Source organism: Narcine bancroftii, chromosome 9, assembly GCF_036971445.1.
Source record: "Narcine bancroftii isolate sNarBan1 chromosome 9, sNarBan1.hap1, whole genome shotgun sequence".
NCBI lineage: Eukaryota > Metazoa > Chordata > Chondrichthyes > Torpediniformes > Narcinidae > Narcine > Narcine bancroftii.
The window spans coordinates 49,582,387-49,607,009 of record NC_091477.1 but is presented as its reverse complement, the minus strand read 5'-3'; the positions used below and the strand labels follow the sequence as shown (position 1 = coordinate 49,607,009).

At 42.4% G+C, this 24,623-nt stretch overlaps 3 protein-coding genes across 3 annotated transcripts in view; 2 read left to right on the top strand and 1 right to left on the bottom strand.

The window, feature by feature from the left end:
* LOC138743573 (dedicator of cytokinesis protein 2-like) overlaps positions 1 to 24,623 on the bottom strand; it is a 699,740-nt gene that overhangs the window by 613,826 nt on the left and 61,291 nt on the right. The window contains exons 3-5 of the mRNA XM_069899077.1: positions 3,846 to 3,929; positions 2,372 to 2,412; positions 543 to 598 (exon numbers count right to left, since the gene is read on the bottom strand). Of these exons, the coding sequence (XP_069755178.1) occupies positions 543 to 598; positions 2,372 to 2,412; positions 3,846 to 3,929 (181 nt within the window). The remainder of the gene's footprint in view (positions 1 to 542; positions 599 to 2,371; positions 2,413 to 3,845; positions 3,930 to 24,623) is intronic.
* LOC138743568 (uncharacterized) lies at positions 4,232 to 15,447 on the top strand. Its single transcript, XM_069899072.1, has 2 exons — positions 4,232 to 4,327; positions 13,127 to 15,447. The coding sequence occupies exons 1-2, from the start codon at positions 4,321 to 4,323 to the stop codon at positions 15,433 to 15,435; spliced, it is 2,316 nt and encodes a 771-aa protein (XP_069755173.1). The 5' UTR covers positions 4,232 to 4,320; the 3' UTR covers positions 15,436 to 15,447.
* Positions 13,156 to 22,684, top strand: LOC138743569 (uncharacterized). The gene is made up of 2 exons (XM_069899073.1): positions 13,156 to 13,227; positions 19,754 to 22,684. Exon 2 carries the CDS (start codon positions 20,006 to 20,008, stop codon positions 22,034 to 22,036), a length of 2,031 nt encoding a protein of 676 aa, XP_069755174.1. The 5' UTR covers positions 13,156 to 13,227; positions 19,754 to 20,005; the 3' UTR covers positions 22,037 to 22,684.

The following is a 24,623-nucleotide window of genomic DNA, read 5'->3' as shown; positions in this document are numbered from 1 at the left end:
GTGCATATCCAGAGTGAAAATTAAGCAGGAGAAATGGAATTTATCGAAGAGGTGGAGAGTGTGAGTAGTGACCCACTATGCTCATGGGAAGGGGCTGGACAAGAGGGAACGAGATGGTGCCAAAATACGAGGATATAATCTCAATGGAGCAGCAGTACCTGTAGTCAGAAACAATGCACCTGCCAGGGCAGTTCTGTTGTGAATTCTGGCTAGGAGGTAGAAGTGGGTGATGTGCGGTTGAGGACTATCAGGTTGGGGGCAGTGACGGGAAATTACCCGATGCATGACCGACCACTTCCTCCCACAGATGCTGCTAACCTGCTTAGACCCTCTAACAGTTCTGGTTTCTCTGCTGCTCTGTAATAATCCCTTCTCAATGAAGGAGGACCACTGCAGACAAAAGCAAATGCAATCTTTATGCAAGTTAATATTATCAATTGCTGTATTCTTTGTAATTGGACTAGGGTTTACAATCAACAATTTAAGTGAAAGTTTCAAAAGGTGTTGCTCGTTGACATTAATAGACCACTTCTAATTCATACCCTCTTTTCTCAATGATCGCTTCTTTGACGTGGACAAATGATGCTGGAAACACGCCCTGCAAAACAAGTATAATCTTTATTAATAGATGCAATGACCAATTTCTGTGATGTTTTAATACATCTCAATATAAGTATTGAGTTGTGGAATAGTAAATAGAACAATTGGAAAATTTTCACCCGGAAGGTGGTGGGTATATGAAATGAGCTGCCAGAGAAAGTGGTAGAGATGGGTAGAATTGTAATGCTTAGAAGCCATCTGGACAGGTACATGGATAGGAAAGGTAAGAAAGATATATGGGCTGAGTGCAGGCAAATGCGACTAGCTTGGTCAGCTTAGACAGGTTGGGCTGAAGGGCCTATATCAATGGTGTAAAATGCTTATGCCTCTAAATACTGAGGAAAGGGTTAGGTTCATTATCACGATGCATTTTCAACACTGTAATCCCCGCATGAGCTTGTTTTCCAACCTTTAACAAATGTATTCTGTTGCAGCATTTTATCTTTCTAGATGTAATAACACAGAACAGATTGGTGACCACAGGATGACTATGAAATGTTAGCTAAGATGTAGTGACCTTTGATCTGGAGAAGTAAGGAGTCAATACAAATGAATTGTTTCAAAACCCCTTGGAGCAGCTGTCCTATATGAGCTTTCTCCACATAGAAAGATAGGATGTTATGTATGGGATGGGCTATCTAACTGGACCACTCACAAAACAAGCTTTCTCACTGCACTTAGTATATGCGACATTAAACCTAAGCCTGATTTGACTGTCCTTAAAATCGCCATTCTGCTCATGGGAGGAAACGGAATAACAGTTTTAATTCAGTCAACCTCATTTAGCAGGTGTAAGATGAGGTTAATGTTAAAGATGTAGTCACAAAATATTTGGAAACAAAACTAAGCACAGATTTAAATGGAAAGGCCAAGAGATTGAAATTCTAGATTTGAACAATGAATTGAACCAAAAATTGACTTTATTCACAATAAATTGTTTATGAAAGGAAAACCATTCGTTTGCCTCAAGCAGAGAGTAACTGTTCTACTAATATTTGGCAACCTAATTTTGTTAAAAAGACTAGGACAGGTGTATATCCTATGATATAAGTTTGTAAGTGTGAAATGTAAATTAATGCTTGAAGATTAACATCTCCACTGAAGATTTTGCTCTCTTAATAATCACTGTTTGTCTTGTATGTTCTTTAACAGGCATTTGTCACCTCTGAAAAGAGTAATCTGTTATTCTAACAAGATTTGCTCGATGTCTTGGTTGACAGTTGATGAAACATACCCATCTACAGGAAACAACTGAAAACTACAGCCAAGGACTTCTGAATTGAAGCTTGTAATGTGATTGCTTAAATTAGATTGAATATTTCGGTGGTGTGAGGTAAAACAAAGTTGATACATAATATCAGCCACATTGGAAAAATTGCAAAGTTTTCTGAATGAGCTTTGTGGGTTCATGAATGGAGTGTGAGGACTCCTGCTCCAAGTGAGGAAGAAGCGTGCAGATAGAGGGTAATTTCAACAATATCCTGCCTGCCATCTGGCTACATGTCTTGGCAAACCAGATTATGGCATTTACAAGTCGTTCAAGCATGGCTGCATTTGAAATATTGCAAATGTCATTCTCTCTTGAACCATTTTTTGACATTTCAGCATTCTCTGCATTACTTAAATGCAATCCTTGACAAAATTGTTTTCATCATTAACTGAGTTGAACCAAAGCATAAATCAAAAACACAGGAATTAGCCCATTCCAAAAAAAAGAGAAGCAACACCAATCCAGGAGCTAAAATGTAAAATAAACATGGTATTTCCTTACCAGTTGTGATTTGTTTTTCATCAAGCATCCTTTATACCAGCCTATGGGAAAGATAAACATGAGTAAAACTCAGGGTACAAAATCAGACTATTGGCTAGATAGGCAACATCAATGTTTACGTTCCAAAGGAGGACTTTACTTTCCAGTAAATTTCATCCAACTTTATCCATGTTCCTATCTGTCTTGTGTTGTGTGGTTGTCTAACTTTCCCTGTATATATTGGTCTTACATATATATGATATTTATTCCCCTTTTCTAATTATCCACCCCACCTTGTGTGATTCATCTTCCTCCACCAGACCTCTTTGTTTTTCTTGCCTCTCTTTCCCTTTCTCTAGCATCATTCAATCTATTGCCTCTGTCCATCATGCCTCACCTCTCCCTGTTTCACTAACCTCATATGGGCCTCTGTCCAACTTCCCCCATCTCTTTACTTGAGCTTCTCTTTTCTACATTATCAGTCTTAATAAAGGATTCCAGCCCAAAATATGGACCGTTCTTTTTCTCCCAATGACGCTACTCAACCCACTGCCCAGATTGCATTTTGCTTCACATGACAGCATCTGCAGTCCGTGTGTATATTCCGCTTAATGTATTTATAAAATTCCATTGTTTTCTTTTGGATAATTGCAGGCTGGGGTGAGTGGTACAGTTTATCCGTCTCTTGGGGAAATAAAGAAATACAACGCGGAGGACTCCGGGAATGTGGCATTTCAGGTGGACAGCGACCTACTGTTGGTAAAGAGGATTAGTCCGATGGGTCTGTGATAGTCAGCATGAATGAGATGGGCCAAAGGTCTGTTTCTGTTCTGAATTACTCAATTACTCTTCTGGATGTTCTTTCCCAGGTTTGTGGTTTCATTCACAGTCTAAAAGCTCAATTTATTATTTAATCATGCGAGGACACAATATTTTTCTGCAATCTATTAGAGTCATAGAGTTCTACACATTGAAACTAGTCCCAATTGCCTGTGTTTGTCCCAATTTGCCTATCTCCCTGTCCAAATGTCTTCTCAACATTACCACTTCTCTGGCAGCTTATTTCCCATACCCTCTGTGTGAAGAAAAAGTCCCTCTAGACCATCTCAACTTAAATCTATGCCCTCTATTTTTAGATTCCCCTGCTCTGGGACAAAGACCATTTAGCTTATCTCTCCCCCTATCTGTGTTACTCAATTTTTGTGATTTGTTTTTCATGTAACCTTTTCTGTTTACTTTGCTCTTCATGTACGGAAATACTTGGCAGGAAAAGTACTTGCTAGATAAGAAAAGCTCTGGTGTGAACGTCAAGGGAAAGAATTGATTTGGAACAATTAGATTCCTCTATCATGATTGCTATGTAGCAGTCTCACTGTGAAAATATTTACTTCCCTTCAGAGTATGAACAGCACACAGTGCATTGATTTTTCATTTCTATTCCTTCCTTGCATTATTATTCATCGAGCTTTTATATCTTCTTTGCCAGTGACTTTACCTTCACACTTTTCCATGATTTGCACTGCATCTCCAATGCATAGGGAGAGATGCGGATCCTTCCGGGCCTCAAAATTAAAAATTGCTAGGAATAATAAAAACACAAGAATCAAAGTCCGAATATGGACATACTGAGTACAAACAATTGCACAAGTTTTCTCCACAGATTCCCTTCTGAATAGTGCAACTGCAAATCAGAAATAAAATCAAACTGGCATTTTATTTGCTGATCTATAAAGTTCTGACCATAGTGGATAATCCGGAAAAGTAGGAGGGAATCCCATTAAAATTACAATGTTTCATTTGTGTTCTCTGATTATGCATTCATACTTCATTTCTCTCTTGACCTGCTGCGCATTTCCAGCATTTTTCTTTGTTTCTATTTCAGCCTTTCTTCCCCACCTCAGTTTTCTTGAAGATTACAGCACAAGTCAAATCCAAGCTGAAACTTGGAGGAAACCCCTGAAGATCTTAAGATGTGTGGTGAGTGCAATATTTGTGCTGTAGACTGAACTGTGCACAACACTCTGCAGGGTGGGTTACTCTGTGGTCAAGTCGGTGTTAGAATTGCTGATCTCATCTGTTCCCAAGCGTCTACTAACCCTATCCTGCTGCATGCCCATCTATGAAGTGGCGTGTACTTTGGTCTGGTCTCCATCATGAGATCTGCCCTCTACTCTGCGCCAATATATGCTCACAATTACAAGGGTGAGAGAAATTTTGACCAGGACGATCCAAACTCCAAGAGTTGCTTGAGATTTCTTTTTAAAAACATGAGATTGTCTGATCTGAGCATATGAATGAAATCTTGCGAGGTTAAAAATGAAAGCCATTCTACTTCTGTAAAATTACTTATTGGGAATTATATTCCAATCAGAACCTTCTAAATTAATGAATGATTGGAAGAAATTGAAGACAGCATCAAGAAAAATGTATCACAGCAATATTCTTCCTGAACAGAAATAAACATAGATTATCTTAGTTTACCAGGTAATTACTGATTGTATGCCTAAAGAAATGGTAGGTCCAATGCCTGTGATGGATAATTTATTGTTTTAATCATTTTTTAATTGGTCTTCTTTCAAAATAACATTTTTTCTAATATTTAGAGATACACCACAGTAACAGGCCTTGAGCCTGTGCTGCTCACAAATACACCCATGTGACTAATTAACCCTCTAATCCCGTATGTCTTTGGAATGTGAGAGAAATCAGAGCACCCGGAGAAACCCATGCAGACACAGAGAGAACATAAAAACTACTTACATAGAGAGGCAAATTCAAACCTTTGTTGTTGGCGCTGTAATAGCGTTGCACTAATTGTGTTGCAATTTTTTAAGAAAACAATTAATACCTTAACTTTTCAAAGTAACTTGCATTTAATTTTAATTTAGAGAAGCAGCATGGCCCTTATGACCCAAAGCAAATCAAATTGCAAGGTATAAAATTGCCACAAGCTTTCATAAGCGTCACAAATTAGCAGATCGCGGTCTCTTTCCCCAGTTGGCAATCAACCTGCTATCATATCCCAAACACAAGTCCAAGCTTGGTGCTTCAACTGACAGAGAAGCTGCGACTCTTTGAGTCACAACCACACCAACCCCCCCACCAATTATGCCAAAACCAGGAGTGTTTTAACCAGCCGCAAGGAATTGGAGTTCCCAAAGTATAGACTTGTCAAAGACAATGTAATTAGCTTTCTGATCCCTGTGGGAGGTCAAGGACAGCTGGATCATAAGTGTGGCCAATTAGTATCTGTATGCATTAAAGTACTCTGTGGGGCATATTCTGCCAAAAAAAATTAAACGTTAATGAGACATCATGATAAAGAATGAATAAGGGAAGGAGAAAAAAGTAAACAAAGTACTTGGAATGGGTGTGGTGTATAATAGCATCAGGAGAGGGCAGATCAGTTTAGAAGAGACAGGAGAATCTGTGAATGATTATATGACAGGAGGCCATTCAGCTGACCTTCCACCTGGCTCTCTATCAGAACAAATCACTAGATTCATCTGCCAGCTCTTACTCTATAGATTTGCTATTTTTTCCTCCATCGAATGTTATCCAGTTCCCTCTGAAGAGTAGAGCCTGCCTTCACCACACCTGCAGTGTGTGCTTTCCACATCCCAAATACACTGCATAACAAAGTTACACCTCACTTCACTTTTAACTCTCTTTCCATAGTGTGACAGAATATGTTGTATTTTATATTGTATATAGATATGATTTTGGGAAATAAAGTGTGGCAGGTTTTCTTTTAGTGTAGGTCACATACAAACACTTCAAAACAGATCTAATTTAAAATATTGGAGCTCTGCTCAAGCCAGACAGGATGGCTCTGAGGACCTTTGCAAAAGCTTTGGGGAGTGCCCAAGAGACTTCACTAATAATTGTTGTATTAAAAAGCAAAAAGAACTTGGAGGATTAGGTCCGGAGTTGCAGGCTGACTGGAGTACAGTTTGCTATTGTAAGAGGGTCATGTGGTTTTTGCAAGCAGAGAGAAAAAAAAGCTGTTTTTCAGAGAGAGAGCAGCTGGGGCTGGAGCAGGACAAGCTGGAAGACTTGTGGAAAACCCCATTTTGCAGACAGGTTGTGAGTGCTTAGTTCAGCCTGATCAAAGCCCTTGTGGTTCATACAAGAAGAGAGGACTGGCTGCCTAATGTTTCACTTGAAATAAGAGAAACAAAAAGGAACTCTGTGGTGACCTGAAAGAAAGAGGTCATCATCTGAAGAACCCAGAGGGGACAAGTTTCTTCAGCAAGACACTGGAATGACTGATAGAAGTACATCAGTTATAGGTGTCCAGTGAACAACAAATCTCCCTCTGAAAACTGACAAGAACCACCCTGAGAGGTAACCATTACCTTTCAAGCACCAAAGCCTAGTGAACTTCATAAATGTTAAATTCTGTGCACAGTATAAGAATTGTCTACAACCTGTAAACTTGGAAGAATGAGAAGTGAGATTGGACTGTGAATCAAATAACTTTTCTAAACTTACACACACATCCACTTAGAATTAGAAGGGGGTTAAGCTAGGTTAATAAAGTTAAAGTTTAATCCTGTTTTCATGTTTAAAGATAATTAAAAGCAACTTTTGTTTAAGTAACCATTTTGTCTTGATGAATATCTATTGCTGCTGAGTTTCGGAGTCATCTGGGCTTGTAATAATAGAACCATAGAACAATTACAGCACAGGAAAAGGCCACCTCGGCCCTTCTAGTCTTGCCAAACCATTTTTTTGCCTAGTCCCACCTTTCTGCCCCCAGTCCATAGCCCTCCATACCTCTCCCATCTATGTACATGTTCAAATCCTTCTTAAATGTTAAAATTGAGCCCACATTTACCACTTGAGCTAGAAGCTCGTTCCACACTCCCACCACTCTGTGTGAAGAAGATCCCCCTCATGTTCCCCTTTCACCCGCAACCCATGTTGCCTGGTTTGTATCTCACCTACCTTTTACCTGTTACCTCTAATCTGACACTTCCACTAACCTTCTCTCTCCAGACTCCTCATCTTTTGATAGACTTCCATCAAATCTCTCTTTTCACTTTCATCCATCATCTTTAATTAGTTAAAGAAATTCCCAAAAGAATCCACGCTAATTTGCTTAATTAATCCTCATTCCCTCAGGCAACTGTGAATTAAGAACTTATTACGTTTCCAAAAGCTTTTCTACAACCGAATTTAAACTGGCCTTATCCTTGCTCCCTTCTTTGAATAAGAAGTAACATCCTCCATTCTCTAGTGGTCCACCGTGTGTCCAAAGAACTCTGCATGATTAAGGCCAATGTTCCTGCAATGTTCTCCTCAGATGCATCCTATCTGATCCTGCTAACATTCTCATTTCCGCCCACGGGGCTCCGATAGCTCAATGGTTAAAGGACTAGTCTTGAACACTATGGGTCATGAGTTCGTTCCTGGATGGTGCCTTATTTCTGTGAGGGGCACTAGACAAAGTGGCAACTTTCTGTCTTCTTTATGGTAGACAAAGTTAAGAATTTCATGTATGTTACATTCTAAATATAGTATTACGTGACAATAATGGAACCTTTACGTCTTCTCTCACTATCACTGAAAGCATCCTTCTGCCTGAAGAAGGTATATAGCTCAGTAGTAATTTAGTATGTTTCTGGTGTCCAAATCATCCACATAGAAGTTCTCATTTTTTTACCACTTCATAGCAGCCAGTTCCTATGTGTGACCTTTTATATTTATATGCCTGTACAACACTATTGACTTACAGTTTATTTTGGCAATTGTAATCTTGTTTCAGTATTTGACAGTGAGACATGCCCAGGAAGATAATATCAGAAGAGGTCTGCACTTAAAATAAAGAAATGAAAACCTTAATGAACTGCTGGGATGGGTTACACATGTATATTATATAAATTCAGACAGGGTGCCTGTATCAAGTATTATTTTTCAAAGAATGTGGAGATCAAGGACTGGAGGGTGATATGAAGTTAGAAGTAAAAAGCTGGATAACTAATAATTAATATCAGTTCTCTAGTAATAGAATCCCAGTTAACAAAGAAAATAGAATTACAAATAGACTTCAAAAATACAGCAGTTCACATGGACTTAAAAACCGAAGTCTTGCTTGACCATCCTTGTTGAATTATTTGAACAGCGGCAGAGAGAGTGATGACAATTCAATAGATGTAGATGTTTAATAGAGATGAAATGTTAGTAAACAAAAGCATACAGTTAGGGAACATGCATCAAAATGAATACTGAGTGGACCAAGGCAGAAAAGAGAGTAGAGGTAAAATTTGAAGTGACAGATAAAATGTGTTCTTAAAATAAATGATAAGACCAAAACTGCTTGTAATTTCTGTTAAAATGTTGGACTGAAATCAGAAATCATAATTATTTAAGGTGTAGATAATATCATCTTGAGGCTGGTTGGTACGGATTGACAAAACTAAGGAGGACAGTGACAAATTTAGGAGACATTTGTTTTCTCATAGAATGGGCACATTATTCTGCATTAACAAGGATGAAGTGTTATTTTCCAGTGAAAACAAATTAAGGGTAATCAACATCAAGAAGAACAGAAACATGTTGAAAGGAGGCATGAAAGGCTTTGGAGAACAAAGATATGTTTGGTAAATTAATTTGGACAGATAAGTAAGAACATATTGGTGGTAGGAAAAAAGTGACGACACCTGCAATGTGAGAATTTAAACTGAATCTATGAATAAAAGCATCTCTCTATTTAATTATACACATTTCAAATGCAGTAGTTAATGAGACTAATAAAAGCAAACTAAACACTAGGGCTTAATTCAGAGGATAGAATTGACAGGCAATGTAGTCCTGTGAAAAGCATTGGCCTTGAAATTCAGATATACAATCCAATATTTTCTCTATTCAATTGATCTTTTTCCAGATTGAAATGTAATTTCCATCAGGTGGAATCATGCCATCTGGAAATTCATTTTCAAATTGAGATTCCACCTTCACATTTAGAATTATTTCTGCAACGAGATACAGGTCAATTTTCTTTTAATTTCCTATGTTAAAAGCACCCTATTTTCAGCATCAAAAGACCAAGAACTCCACAATGTCCAAGGAACTCCTTTTGTTGGGCATTCTCCGGACAACCATGACCCTTCACGGCCAATAACTTTTCTTCTTTTCAATGGATTCTCCCCAACCCTACAAGCACTCCTCCCCCAGAGTAAACCCAGGGTTGAACCCAACCACCACCCATGACGTCCAAGTCAAAATCAAACAGCCAACCACCACCCACCCAAGCAACTAGAGCCCAATTCCCTGGTTCTTTCCTGCTCCAGTTCTACCAATAATGCTCCAAGATCTCTGGCATCTGCCTGACACCCTCTGGAGGATGCAAAGGAAAACAGAGGTAAAATGGCACAAGATGTTCAGTCTTGAATCACTTGGTTGACTTAACAGAAGACTTTTTAAAGCACAGAGATTTCTTGTCCATTAAATGGATTACAATATTCATTTATGATGAATATTTTGTAACAAAAGGGAGAAAGAATGATAAATATTTTCTTTCTTTTTCAATCTTTTTATTGGTTTTAATCTATGCAAGTACAAAGATACATATGGTAATAATGATAAAGTAAGTCAATATCAAGTTACAAGTATTAAGTAACAGTCAACAAGATACATATGAACCCACGTTATTAAATGGAAAAATGTAAAAGAAAAAAAATGATTTTTTACTGACCAAGTTAAGGAGTCCACTACTACTAATAATAACCATGGGTTCATTAAAGAAAAGCAGAGATAATTAATCTACAAATGTTGATAATAATTGAGAAAAGGAGAGAAAGAAAGTTAAGATCCATTACAGCCGTAGAACACCAAATTTTTTCGAGAGACAAACGTGCCATCACATCCAACAGACATTGAGTCTGAGTGGGAGGGACAGCATCTTTCCATTCAGCGAAAGGGCCCTCCTTGCAATGAGGGAATCAAAAGTCACTACATGGGATTGTGAAGAAGTCAATATTAAATCCACTGGCCCCACTCACTCCAAAGATAGTAATGAAAGGGCTAGGAGTCATGTAATATTAAAAACTAAAGATAAAGTGAAAGCCCTTGCCAGAAATTAAAAGAGAGAAGGACATAGCCAAAGCATTCCTTCTTCAGTTCTGCATTTTTCACATTTAGAGGAAATATGACAATAAAATTTAGCTAACTGAACCTTAGAAAAGTGAAATATATTAAGAATGATAATAGCTGAAATATAGAAAATAAGTTTATGTAAATAAGGTGACTGACGGGATTCATATTATTTTTCCATCCTGCGCATTCTCTTTAATTGTGTGTAAAGGGACATCTGCTGATGAATTCCAATAGACTTCATACAAATTCCAGTGTCCACAGGGCCAATTCCACCCTCCTTTATGCTCTTGCAGATAATGCAGGCCATGACTGAGTTTTCCACAATGCTTTGTCCAACAAGGCATGAAATAGAAGTATTTTGTTTTGCTGCACTTAAGTGAAAACAATCACACTTCCACTCTAATTTTCATAACCACAGAATGTGCTGAAGTGTTTATTCCATTTCCCACTGCATGCTGGAGTGAAACCACAGCTGCAATGTAGGAAAGCTAGTGGCCAATTTACACCGAGACAGCCATACCATTATGACCAAATAATCTATTTGTTGTGCAGTAACTCCCTTGAGTTTAGATAAAAGAAAACCAAGTGAATTAACTTCAAGCCCAGTTTTTTAACTATCTACATCAAGGATGCAAAGTAACAGAACATGGCCACTGGAGTGCACGAGCATAAAGAATCCCCCAGTAACCTGGATATAAACACAGTGACTGATCTAAATCCCTTTTTCTTAGCTCATGTTTCACACCATGACAAAATTACCTTTTGAAACTTCAGTGCTTACAAAGTGCCACAGAATGACCAATATTTAGCAGACGCATTAAATAACTGAAATGACAACCATATTTGGTGAAAAACAGAAGAAAACACTCTGCTACATGTAAACAATATGAATATCAATTATTGTAGCCAAACGAATATATACGCTGTAAAACACGACTCAATCTCGGTCTTTGGGATTTGGCTTACCAACACGAACTGAACGTGTTCTCTACAAATTTTCAGTTGTGTTTGAGGGTGGCACAGCTGGAGGCACCTCAACCTGAAACCGCTCAGTGTCCATCCTCTCTGGTCCTACTCACATGGGAGTGTTGTAGTCTTTTGACCCAGGACCAGGATCCTGATAGTCAGTGACACTTCGATTGGGCTGGGCTGGCGCAGGCTGGGCTACGGGTTGAATGTGTCGGCGATTCCTCCTGTGAATCTTTCCTGCTGAGTGAACAAGATAAGATCTGGGCTCCTTGAAACTCTCCTTTACCATGCCTGTCCAGTTGTAGCCCTGTGGGGTCTGCAACCTGACAACCTGTCCTTACATTAAAGGCTGAAGTGGTTGGCTTGATCTTTTGAGAAGCTGGGATTTTACCTCCTGTGGGTTTGCATATGAGGTTCAAGTAGCTTGCTTGAGACAGGGAGAGTAGTGCGTGTTTGCCTTGACATTAGTCTATGTGCAGGAGACCATAGCGTTGTGTCTCGTGGCACGTTTCTGAGATTTAGGAGGTTGAGGGAAACATCAGTTCCATCTCTGAGATTTCTCCATGAGTTGCTTGGTGCTGTGGACAGTTCTTTCAGCTAACCCATTAGATTTGGGATACTCTGGGCTGCTGGTGACAGGAGTAAAGTCCCACTGTATGGCGAAGTCCTTGAATCACTGGCTTGTAAACTGTCTGGCATTGTCTGGTATAAGGACATGTGGTGCTCCAGGATCCAAAAAGTGCCTCTTGAGTTTTGTGATGACTGTTGCTGTGGTAACATCACGAAGAAAGTCAATCTCATACCAGCCTGAATACTGTTAGGTAAAAACATCATGAGCTGGGAATGTAGAGGGAGTCACCCAGTGCTGGGCCGTAACAAGATGCAGTTGTGACCTTGTACTCTCAAGATAAGAGTGGGGATGACAAATTGATGTGCAGGAGGCTAGCAGAGAGGGACAGCAACAGTTTATTCATTGGACAATGTCATGGTATGATCATTTACTAAGTACGTATCCTAAGGTATATAAAAAACACCACTTGCTGATAATGGCAGAATGCGCCTTCTCCAACTAACACTGTTAGTTGCAAGTGTTACAATCCGGCAATAAAGAACAAAGAACCTTGATTTCGACTCAGTCTGGTGACCCCGACGTGATGGGTGAGTGGACACTGGACGACGGTTTCTGTTTCTCTTGACAATCATCTCAGCCGGCTGATAAAAAGGTCCAGAGAAGCCTGTTTTAACAAAATTCTCTCTTTTAAAATCTTTATGATTGTCAGTAAGAACTGGAGATCGGACAAATTAGGCGACCATAATTGAAGGTCGTCACCTGCCGGGATTGTAACACGTAAGTGGTTACAGAGAGAAGAAAGACATTTGATAAGGTGGTTGAGTGACATTTGATAAGTGCTTCGCCGACAAACTACTAGAGTTTAAAAAGTCTTTATTGTGTCGTTGCAAAGTCCAATAGAGTGAGAAGGTGGTCTATGAACAATTGGGGACCTGAGTTTTCTGCCCTAAACTGGTTATTAAGAGGAGAAATCTCCCACGTGAAGGTTGGGCTTTGAAAGAAAACAAAGGTTCAGGCTTATTGGTCTCAATTGTATATAAAGACTCACTTATAAATGTCCGGTAGGTATGATAATGTTTGTACACTTGAAAACTTAAGAATTTATTTCCCCAATTCGCTGTGGTGGAATACCACAGCGGACATAAGAGACCTTGAGACGACAAAAAGAGTACTCAGGGACGCCTGCCTGGTGAACGAGGACGACGACGAAAGGCTGCAAAAGCTGTGTCCGGATCAGGTAGGAGATATCAATGAAAAAGTTGACAGAATCTTAAGAGACACCCGGTTTATTCGAAGTATTTTTGATAAGTTAAATGAGGGTATTCCCAGCATCACCAAGGAGATAAAGTTACGTAAATTCATAGATTGGTACAGGGAAACTGGACAAAAATATACCCCAGAAACTTGGTTTCCTAGTTGTAACCTAACCTTCCGACCTCTTTGGGAAAAAAGAGAGTGGAAGACAGGCATTCAGAGTACACAGGATAGTCTGAGGTCCACCGGAGAAACAGGCTTGGAGACTGTTTCGCTAAAAAACCTTTGTCATCCGGCCTGTAAGGAGACATTTTTAAAGGCGGTTTTTGTTAACATAGATCCTCTTAACGGACAAGAACCTAAATTAAGAGAAGCATTAGGAAACGGTCCCGCAGCAATGGCTACACAGTTGCCTGCTAAGACCTTTGACCAAGTTATTAAGGAAATTAATCAGGAGTTAGGAAAGCGGAATACCAGTAATGTGGCATTGGAGAAACAAAAAATTCTCCGAAAATGTGTAGATCGTTGGAGGAAGAGGGGATGGTTACCTGGGAGCAATGAGATGTTCCTGACAGGTGAGGGAAACAAAATTTTAAAACGTAGAGTCTTAGATAAGCTGGAAGAAGCAAAACGGGACATAGAAAGGAAAATCATTAATCGAGAGTCTGCACAAAAAAAGATGAGAGACAAGGAGATGCAGTACCGCGATGTCCTAGCTATATTCGAAGAATTTGATCTCCCTGATAACCCACCTATTATGGCCCCTGTAGAAATAGCTTGTAGACCCCCGCCCTATGCATATGTGGAGTCACAAGGTACCCCTGACACCCCAGACGGGACCCAAGAGTCACGTCCCTTATATCCAGATATTGAAACACTGGGACATGACAGGAACATCGGGAATAGGGACACGTCAGACAAGGTACAGGCCCCTTTACTAAAAATAGAAGGGGGAGTAATAGATGTCGAGACCCCCGTGGAATCCAAGAAAATAGAAAAAGATTTAGAGACGCAGAAAAGGAACATGAAAAAGGTTCAGGATAACGTTAAAAACTTAAACAAAGATGTGAATGTGCTGGGGCAGACCAGCAAGGAACAAAAAGAATTAATGGTAGGTGTATTGAAAGAAATGGAAAAGATAACTACAACACTCTCAGCAGAACTCAAAACTGGAGGAACAGTAATAGGAATAAAGGACGAAAAGTGTAGTACAGATGAGGAAACGAGATACGGCCCACCATGGGAGGAAAGTAGCATAAAAGAACTCAGGAGGGAGAAGAGTAGACATGCCCGCCTGGACATAGTTAGGACGAAAGAGAAAGACGTGAAACCACTAGACTATGACCGAAAAAATTATCTTAGAGACGAGCGTGAACGATATACCTTTGACTCTGAGACATCAGAACCTGACGGGGACAGTGACAGTAGTGACGAAAAGGTGTCTGAACAGGGGGAAATAAATAGATGTATTCCAAGAGTAAAAAAGGAACAGAAATCCCCAAAATTGAGACCTCAATGCCCATTGCTGATCACGGGGCGGGGAAATCAAAAATATGTACCCTGGTCACGAATGGACTTAGAGAGTCTAATGAAAAAACTTCCTCCATTGAGTAATGGGGCTGGTCCATGGATCTCTTGTTTTGAGCGAGAAACCTGTAAGGAACAATTAGCACTCGCAGATGTCAGAACTATCATGATAAAAATAAAGGCAGAAGGGGCCCTGAAGCAAATAGAGAGAATCCTTAGAAGTAGTAAATTGGGGGATGAAATAGGATTTGACTCAATTCGAAATAGATTTTGGGAAGCACTTAGAGAAACGTTCCCTACACCCTATAGTTTGGACGCCTTGGTAACCCTCCAACTAAAAGAAGGGGAGACTGCGCACGAGTACCTCTCTCGAGCATGGGACTTATGGGAGACAGGGACTGGAGAAAGACCTGACCACAGCCCCCTGGGAAATGCTCATTTTCGTAATGGGACAATAAACGGACTGCCTGGTCCGGTTCAAGCAAAATTAAGGGACATTGTGGGATTAGAGGCGATGTCAGAGGACTTGTGGAAAAGACATCTGACACATGCACTCAACCGACATCGTCAATCAGAGCAGGCTAAGTCAGAAAGTGCATCCCAGAAGGGAGAGGACAAGACAACCGATAAATTGATGAGAGCCCATAGAACAAATAGGGATTAAATTAGCGGCCCAACAGATAGTCCCACAGGCCATGGGGCCAGTGATAAATCCGGGACCCCACGTAAGGAATGGTTGGGAAAGACCCCTAAGTACCATGTATAGAGGAGAACATACCATATGCTGGCACTGCCAAAATCCTGGACACTACCAGCGGGACTGTCCAGAGGCAGGGAGAGGAAGGGGAAAAGGATTACCCTCTATTAGAGGCTATAGAGGAAGAGGAGGAAATTTTAGAGGACAAGCAAGGGGTAGGGGTGGACACTTTGATCGGCCCCAGAAAATTGGGGGATGGCAGAGTGATCAACAAGTCCAGGCACCCCAGTGTGATGACGATATTTGGGAAGGTGCTGAATTTGATTATTGACGGGACCCTGGAGAATCAAAAATCACGCCTCCCTGGGAGCCACCGAAAATTTGGGGGACGATAAATGGAGAAAAAATTGAATTTATGATTGACACAGGGGCAGCGGTTACGACCGTGATTAAACAGCCCCCAGGGAGCACATATTCGGGCAAAACATTATCTACAATAGGATTCTCCGGGATAAGGGAAACACAGCCCTATACGGATAACATCGACATGACATTTGGACGACAAAGGGTTAGAGCACCTGTCCTGGTTGTGCCAAGTTGCCCCATTAATTTATTGGCAAGGGACATTCTTACTAAACTGGGAATAATTATACAATGTTCTGAGAAGTGCCTTCGGTTAACATACCCGGGGGACACACCAGAAAGGGAAGGACAGTTTATAGTAATGACTCCAGCCAATGCTTCAGAAGACTCTGTGGAGGTTATTATTTTCTGGAGTCGACTACTGTATGATGAACCAGGCCCAGGGTTGATTAAACAGTTTTTTGAGTGGAGGGCCAGTATTCCTCAGTATGGGGATTACCGATATCCACTGGATCCTATGCATGTAACATTAAACTATACCATCCACCCGGACCAGGAGTATGAGGAGAGGTGGGACTCTCTAAAAGAAGGGAAGACAGAAATGATACATTGTCCATTTATCTTTGTGGGTAAGGAGGGAATAGCTGCTATGGTTGTCATGACAGAAGAACAAATGGAGTGGTTCTGCTTAGGAGCAGAAAGTGTGCCACACGTAACCTTGGGAATTGCCAAAGATCACCACGCCCGACAGTTGGGTCTGATGGTGAAGGAAGCGATGGGGTGTAATTACAGGCAGACAGAAATCCCAGGATATTCCACCTCGGAGGGAGGGAAATTTGTCAGACTGAATATTGAAGCATGGGATCGGGTAGTGAATGAGAAAGTAGAAAGAGACCGACCCATAAAAGGAGAAAATATTGATCACGGGGACTCAGACAAATATCTTTCTGATCTGAGCCCACAAATATGGACAACGGGGCCGTATGATGTGGGAGCAATAAAAGGGGAGGTATTTCTGGAATTGGCCAACCCCAGTCAGAAACCGATATGGAGGAAACACTACCGCTTGTCGCCCAGTCAGGAGGAGGGTATTAGAGGAACGATAGGAGGGTTAATGGAGTCGGGGGTTTTGAGGGCAGCACCAGACAGCATGTGGAACACGCCCATCATGCCAGTCCCCAAACCGGGTAGAAAAGACTGGAGGATGGTACACGACCTCCGGGAAATTAACTTTGCTACGAAGACCATCGGGAGACCAGTCCCAGACCCATACGTTGCACTTAGGGCTCTGAGTCCAGAGCACGAATACTATACTGTCATTGATCTGGCAAACGCATTCTTCTGCTTAAAATTAGCCGAGGAGTGCCAAGACTGGTTCTCCTTCACTTACCAAGAAAATCGGTACACATATACTAGATTGCTTCAGGGTTATAAGGACAGTCCAGGACTGTTCAATCAGGCCCTTAGTGAAATCCTAATGAAATTGAAGCTCCCAGAAGAGGTTACACTGATTCAGTATGTAGACGACCTGCTATTAGCAGGGAGAATGGCACACGGGTGCCTAATAGGGACAGCGGTTTTACTCAAGGGGTTAGGTGAGGCTGGGTTTAAAGTAAAGAGGTCGAAATGTCAGATCGGAAGGAGGGTGGTAACTTTCCTAGGGAGACTCGTCGGTAAAAATGGTACGGCCATGTCCGAGGCACATAGAGAAACGATACTAGGTTATCGGAAACCTACAACAGTACAAGACATGCTAGCATTTTTGGGGCTCTGCGGATATAGTCGAACTTATGTCCCAGGATATGTGAGTTTGACCCAGGGTTTGAGGGAAACGGTCACAGAGATAGGTCACCGGAGGCTTAAGGAACCAGTCAGGTGGAATGTAGAACGCGAGGCGGTTTTCCTGCGTGTTAAACAGGAACTGGGGAAAACGATTAGCCTGGCTAATCCGGATTATAGTAAAGAATTCTACTTGGACATGGCTGAAACTGGGGGCATTGTTAGCTCAGTTCTGTATCAGAGAGATAGAGGACGAAGGAAGGTATTGAGTTACTATAGTTACAGACTAGACAATGTAGAAAGAGGAAAGGCCCCATGTCTCCGATATCTCGCAGCAGTAGCTAGAATGATACAAAAACCGCACATATTGTCCTCTGTCATCCCCTGGTCATTAATACAGACCACAGTGTCTCAGCCCTTTTAATGTCTAATGCTTTCAGCTTCTCGGCAAACAGATCCATTAAGATGGAGGACGCCCTTAAGGGTCCCCACATCACCTTCAGGTCGCCAAGGGACAACTATTCCAACATGGCTAGGGGATTGAACTCGGGATTGATGGAAACGCATGACTGTGTAGCAAGAGTCAAGATAGATTCCAAGCTGAGGGAGAAGCTATTTGAGGAGCCCAAGGAGGAGGTGGATTGGGAGTTATTTACAGACGGGAGTTGCCACAGAAATTCAGAGGGTAATGTGGCGGGATATGCAGTGGTAGGATGAGAGGATGATGCACCCTATCTAGTAGAGTCCTCTATCATCCCCCAACCGGCATCAGCACAATTGGCAGAAGTGATAGGGCTCATACGAGGATTGGAGCTGAGTGAAGGTAAAACGGTTAACATTTATACTGACTCTGCGTATGCTTGGAGTGCAGTCCATATTGAAGCACCAGGCTGGATAAGAAGGGATTTTCGGACTGCAGCCGGACAAAACGTCCGTCATGATCTGGTTTTACGGAGACTGGTCAGGGCGGTCATGCTTCCCCGGGCTCTGAGCCTAATTAAGGTGGCAGGCCATTCCCTAGAAAACACGAAGGAAGGGAAGGGAAACACGGCGGCTGACAGGGCAGCCAAACAGGTTACTGGTTATCATGAACCTATACAGGGGATGATTTTGAGGTCCCATGGCAGGAAAGAAGAATTGGAGAATAGGGAAAATTGTAGCAAGTTGAGTGACCACACAGAAAAGGAGGGAGAGGGACCCCCACCGAATATTGAGCACCTGATAGAAATACAGGAAATAGCTAGCCCTAGAGAGAAAGAGGAATGGATGAAACGCGGTGCTACACGACAGGAGATCATCTATGACAATCAGACAGTACATGTCTGGCGCTCCCCAATAGGTACAATAGTTGCCCCCCGCCAATTACTTCCGTTATTATTTGAAGAAGCACATGGGCCGACTCACATTAGTGCCACCAAAACTTATAATACGCTTAAACAACATTGGTGGAATCCCCACTTACGCGAGCACATTGACAGCTTTAGAGCTGAATGTGCTATCTGCAATGGGCATAACCAAAGGATCACCTTACCCCACCCGCTTTTACGATTTCCAGTACCGACAGCCCCATGGAAAAAGATCTATATTGACTATACAGATATGGGTACTGACCTTAGGACAAAGGAAGGTTACCGATATCTCTTGGTGGCGGTGGATAGGTTCTCACGGTGGGTGGAGGCTGTTCCAACAAAGAGGGAAGATGCGGATAGTGTAATAGGCTGGCTGACGCGCGAGTTAATACCCCGCTACGGAGTCCCCAGCAGGATATGCTCTGATAATGGGTCTCACTTTAAGAATGAGCTGATCCGACAGGTTGAAGAATACTTAGGGATCAAACACCATTTCGGTAGTGACTATAGGCCTGAGAGCCAGGGGTTGGTAGAAAGGGCAAACAGGACGATAAAACCTAAATTAGGAAAGGTTTTGGGTGGGACCAGGTTGAATTGGGTCAAGGCATTGCCATTAGTACTGATGTCTATGCGTCAAGAGAAGGCCAAAGATACCTTCCTGTCACCGCACGAGATTCTAACGGGTCGACCCATGCCCGGTCCAAAAACTGATCCAGCCTGGGTAAAGTTGTGGGAAGAAAGGGAAGTGGAACTGGACCATTATATGCAGATGCTGGGTAATATGGTTGCTTTAGTCTCACAACAGGTGGCGAATGCAAATAAGGAGAACCCGGACACTGAAGGAGTTCCAGTGAAGGAGGGAGACCTGGTGTATATCCGTAAACCAGGGAAAGTACATTGGACTGAAATTAGGTGGTCTGGACCATACACTGTTACCGCCGTAACAGATAGGTCGGTAAGAATTGACAAACCAGGGGATAATAATTGGCATCATTTCGCCTTTTGTTCCAAGGCAAAACAGCAAGTAGCCAGTCTTGGAAAAATTGATGAGACTAATGTGGACAATGCAAAGGGCCCTATGGGCATTCCTACTGATGGGATGCCAAATAAGTCAACAGAGTAGCTCAGATCCTTGCGGGGCCAAAGTTATTCTGAAGATAGACAAAGACAGGGATAGGACCTTCCAGTTCGATCTATGCAGTGTAATAGCGTGTGGTAGGAATGAGGCGTCCTGGAGAGGATATGATGTTTACATGTGTAACTTTCAGAGAGGATATCCTAAGTGGGGCCTAAATGTATGTCCGTCTTGGGGTGAGGTTTGGTGGTGGACAGGACCCGACACTAGATGGATAAGAAAACCCCTTAACAGAGGGTCTAGCAGACCCTATTATAATTTTTTCACTAAAATCTCCCTGATACGTGGTGCTGTGACCCATAATATGGAAGGAAAGAATCCCCTGATTTTGACAGTAAAAGCAGGGCTGAACAACCCGTGGGATATGAAGGGATGGAGCTCTAAGACATGCGAGGGGGGCACAGGGAGAGAACATGGTGTCGGAGACCTCCTCTACCTGATGATTGGAGTGTCTGTAAGTGGAAAAGATCCTTGGGGAGTGGTGAGGTTCGACTTACAAACCTACACAAAGGACATACCTAAACCCACTTCGACAGAGGGGGCAGTGCGAAAATTTGACAGTACGAAGCTGTCCAGGGGAGAGAAGATAGCAATTGAGACAGGTATAGATGAGACAAATTCCTGGATAGATCAGATGGGTAAATATGCGGACCAGGCAGGGTATGGGAACTGCTGGATCTGTGCCCGAGGAAGGCCATTGTTACGGATGAGCAGATCGATTTTTGAGGAGACAGATGCTATGGACTGCGCCTTAAACCTAATGTCAGAATCTAACCCACTGAATAGGTGTCTGACATGGGAACGGGCGTTTCCCATAGCTCCGGCTAATGTGGCCCCTCCTATCTTTAGATCCATGGGCATAAGTAATGTTACTTGCTTCACCAATAATAACATGGCTGCGCACGCTTTCCACATGGGTTGGCTGCCCAGTGGCTCGTGCAGGACTCATGTTGATCTCTCAGGCAGCAGTAGTGCAACACAGTTGACCCAGGCTAGGGCAGATATTTGGTGGTTTTGCGGAGGGAGAGCGCTGTATAACTGGCTCCCCTCTAACTGGAATGGTCAGTGTGCTCTCGTAACGCTTAATGCGCCAGTCCTGATTGTGGAAAGGCAGGAGGGGGACGAGGATGCCCTAGCTTTGCACCACACAGAGGGTTGGATGTGGAGAAGAAGGAGGAGTGTTGGACTCTTTGGGCCAGGAGGAAGGAACCCTGACGGGGTATGGATTGATGCAATTGGCCAAGCCCGGAATATACCGAACGAATTTAAACTAGCCGATGAGATTGCAGCTGGGTTTGAAAGTTTTCCTATATTTAGTGCAATTTTTCCCATCACAGTAAATAAAAATGTAAAAAGGATCAACCTAATTCACTATAATGTCCAGCGCCTTGCAAATTTGACCAGGGACGATGTTGAGGCAGTACACCAACAACTGTCAGAGACTTCCCTTATGACACTTCAGAATAGGATAGCGATTGATATGGTCCTAGCAGAAAAAGGTGGAGTGTGTGCCATGTTTGGAGATCTGTGCTGCACTTCTATCTCTAACAACACAGGGCCAGATGGATCACTCACTGAGGGGCTGACAAAACTTAGGGCATTGGCGAAGGAATTAAAAGCCCAATCTGGAGTCTCTAACCCTGTTTTGTCCTGGTTACAGGGAGTGTTTGGGAGATGGGGCACAATGTTAGGACAACTTTTCCTAGGATTGTTCATTTCTGTCTCGATTTTTATCACTTGTGGCTGTTGTTGTATTCCATGCATTCGAACGCTGGTCACGAGGACCATTGAGAGAGCCTTTGCCAACCACGATGAGCTGCCTCCGAAATATCAAGCTATGCAGGCTGCGGAGCGGGACTATCTCACATCACAGGAGGCGTCAAAAGTTGCAGAGATCGATCTGGAGTCTGATGGAGAATGTGACGGGGAGGAGGGTTTATGAAATAGATTGTAACACAAATATTATAACATAGATTGTAGAACAAACATTATGAAATAGATTGTAGACTATATGTTAACCTGGGTAATTACTTGTATTTGGGGGGTTAGCTAGTTATTTGCTTGGGGGCAAATGGGAATGAAACTTGTAAACGGGCAATGGGATCGGGGAAACGGATGGGGGGTATATGCAAAGGAGGGTTGAGGGGAGCCCTCGCCCGCCAGCCGGACAACCCCGTGAACAGAGCCCGTATAGAGCTTGGCAATAGTAGGCGAACTAATGTAACGTGGTGGTAGCGTAGTCAGGGCAAGATTGTCCTCTAAAGAGGACAAAGGAGGGATTGTTAGGTAAAAACATCATGAGCTGGGAATGTAGAGGGAGTCACCCAGTGCTGGGCCGTAACAAGATGCAGTTGTGACCTTGTACTCTCAAAATAAGAGTGGGGATGACAAATTGATGTGCAGGAGGCTAGCAGAGAGGGACAGCAACAGTTTATTCATTGGACAATGTCATGGTATGATCATTTACTAAGTACGTATCCTAAGGTATATAAAAAACACCACTTGCTGATAACGGCAGAATGCGCCTTCTCCAACTAACACTGTTAGTTGCAAGTGTTACAATCCGGCAATAAAGAACAAAGAACCTTGATTTCGACTTAGTCTGGTGTTTGACTCACTCATTCATGAACAAAGCAGACCTAACAATACGAGTCCACTGGCACCAAATACTGCTGACAGCACCATTCAGTTGCCACGGTTGACCAAGTCAGGTCTGGAACTAGATGAAAGAGGAGTGGTTCCTTTGATTGGTGTGGTTTTGTGCTGTTAGAGACAGAGCATGACTGAATCTCCTTGCTGGTGTCATCTGTCATTGTAGGCCAGTCAACTATGCCTCTTGGTCTCCATTTAGTAGCTTCTGGACCAGGATGCCCTCTGTGCATAATGCTGATGTACTCCTTTTGTAGTGACCTAGGAATGACGGGTTTTCTGGTCTTTCATAATGACCCCATCTTCAATAGTTAGTTCTTCTCTGAAAGGAAAATATGGATGAACAGCATGTGGAAGACCACCATGTTTGCTGGAACAACTCCTGTTTGAGCTCAGCATCTGCAGGGTTGTGTCATCTGCTGTATGTCTCTTTAACTCCTCCAAGTGAGAACAGGATATGCAGTTGACTGTCATCATGTCAAAGTTGTCTTCCTCATCAGCTTGCTGAACTGTGAAACTCCTGGGAGCTCGAGACAGTGATCAGCCAGGTACATTTGTTTTCCACTTTTATGCACGAAGATGATGCTGTACTTTTGAAGTCGTAACATCATCCTTTGTCACCTCGCTGGTGCTGCATGAATGGGATTCTTCAGTATAGTGACCAGGGGCTGGTGTTCTGTTTCTATGGTCACTGGCTTGCCGTAAATGGAATTTTGAACATGCAAAAACTACTACAAACAGCTCATTTTCGATCTGAGCATATCTGGTTTCTGTGACAGTTAGTGTTCATGAAGCATAGGCTATAGGTTTTCCTTCCTGCAAACAGGCTGCACCTGGTCCACACTGTGAAGCATCACTGGTAAGTGCCACCGGTTTACAGACCCAGTGGACAGGACAAGTGCTTCTTTAGTGCTTCTAAAGCATTTGCTGCTGCTCTTGCCAAGTCCATTCATTGTGTAGAAGTTGTCACAATGGAGCCATCAGCTGACTGGAATCTGGAATAAATTTTCCAAGATAGTTGACCATCCCCAGGAATCTTTGCTGAGCTGGGACATCTCCTGCTACTAGCATTTCAATGGTGGCTTTTGTTTTGGAGGATTCAGCTTCGAGGCCTTCACTTGTGAAAACGTGATCAACAGAGGTGACCTGGTTCAGCTGGAACCTGCACTTGAGGGGATCAAGCTTCAAGTTCACCTCTCTAGCACAGTTGAGTACTTTTCTCAAATTGTCGTCGTGTTCTTTCACGTTTCTGCCTCCACTGATTATGTCGTCGACTATGATTGCACAGGGATATCCAGCAAAAATCTGTACCATGGAGCCCTGGTACACTTCACTGGCAGTGTTGGGTCTGAATGGCATCAGTAGAAATCTGTAGTGACCATAACAAGTGCCGAAGTTAGCAATGACAGTTTGTGGTCAAGTGAAATCAGCCAAAAGAAGATCCTCGTATCTAAGACCAAAAACACAGTTGAATTCGACATTTGTGTGGCCACCTCTTCCACAGTTAACATAGAGTGATGTGGCCTATTCAGAGCAGCGTTCAGGTCTCTTGGATTGATGCATATTCTGAAGATAGCCACTCAGCTGGCTCAGAAACTGGAGCGATGATACCCAATTCCTGCATCCTGTCTCACTCAGCTTTAACTCTGTCCTTCCTAGCCACAGGAATGCGATGTGCAGGTCAACCAACTGCTCTCACTTCCAGGTCAAGTCTCATGGAATAGGTTTCAAGTAGCTTTCAAAAAAAGGTTACTGTATTCAGCTTGAATTTGAAGTGACAGATTATCTTCTGTGGGGCTTAACTGGTGAATATCTTTGCTGAATGAGACCACCCCCATTTGAATGCATGCATGTAGCCCTAGCAGACGCAGAACATCCTC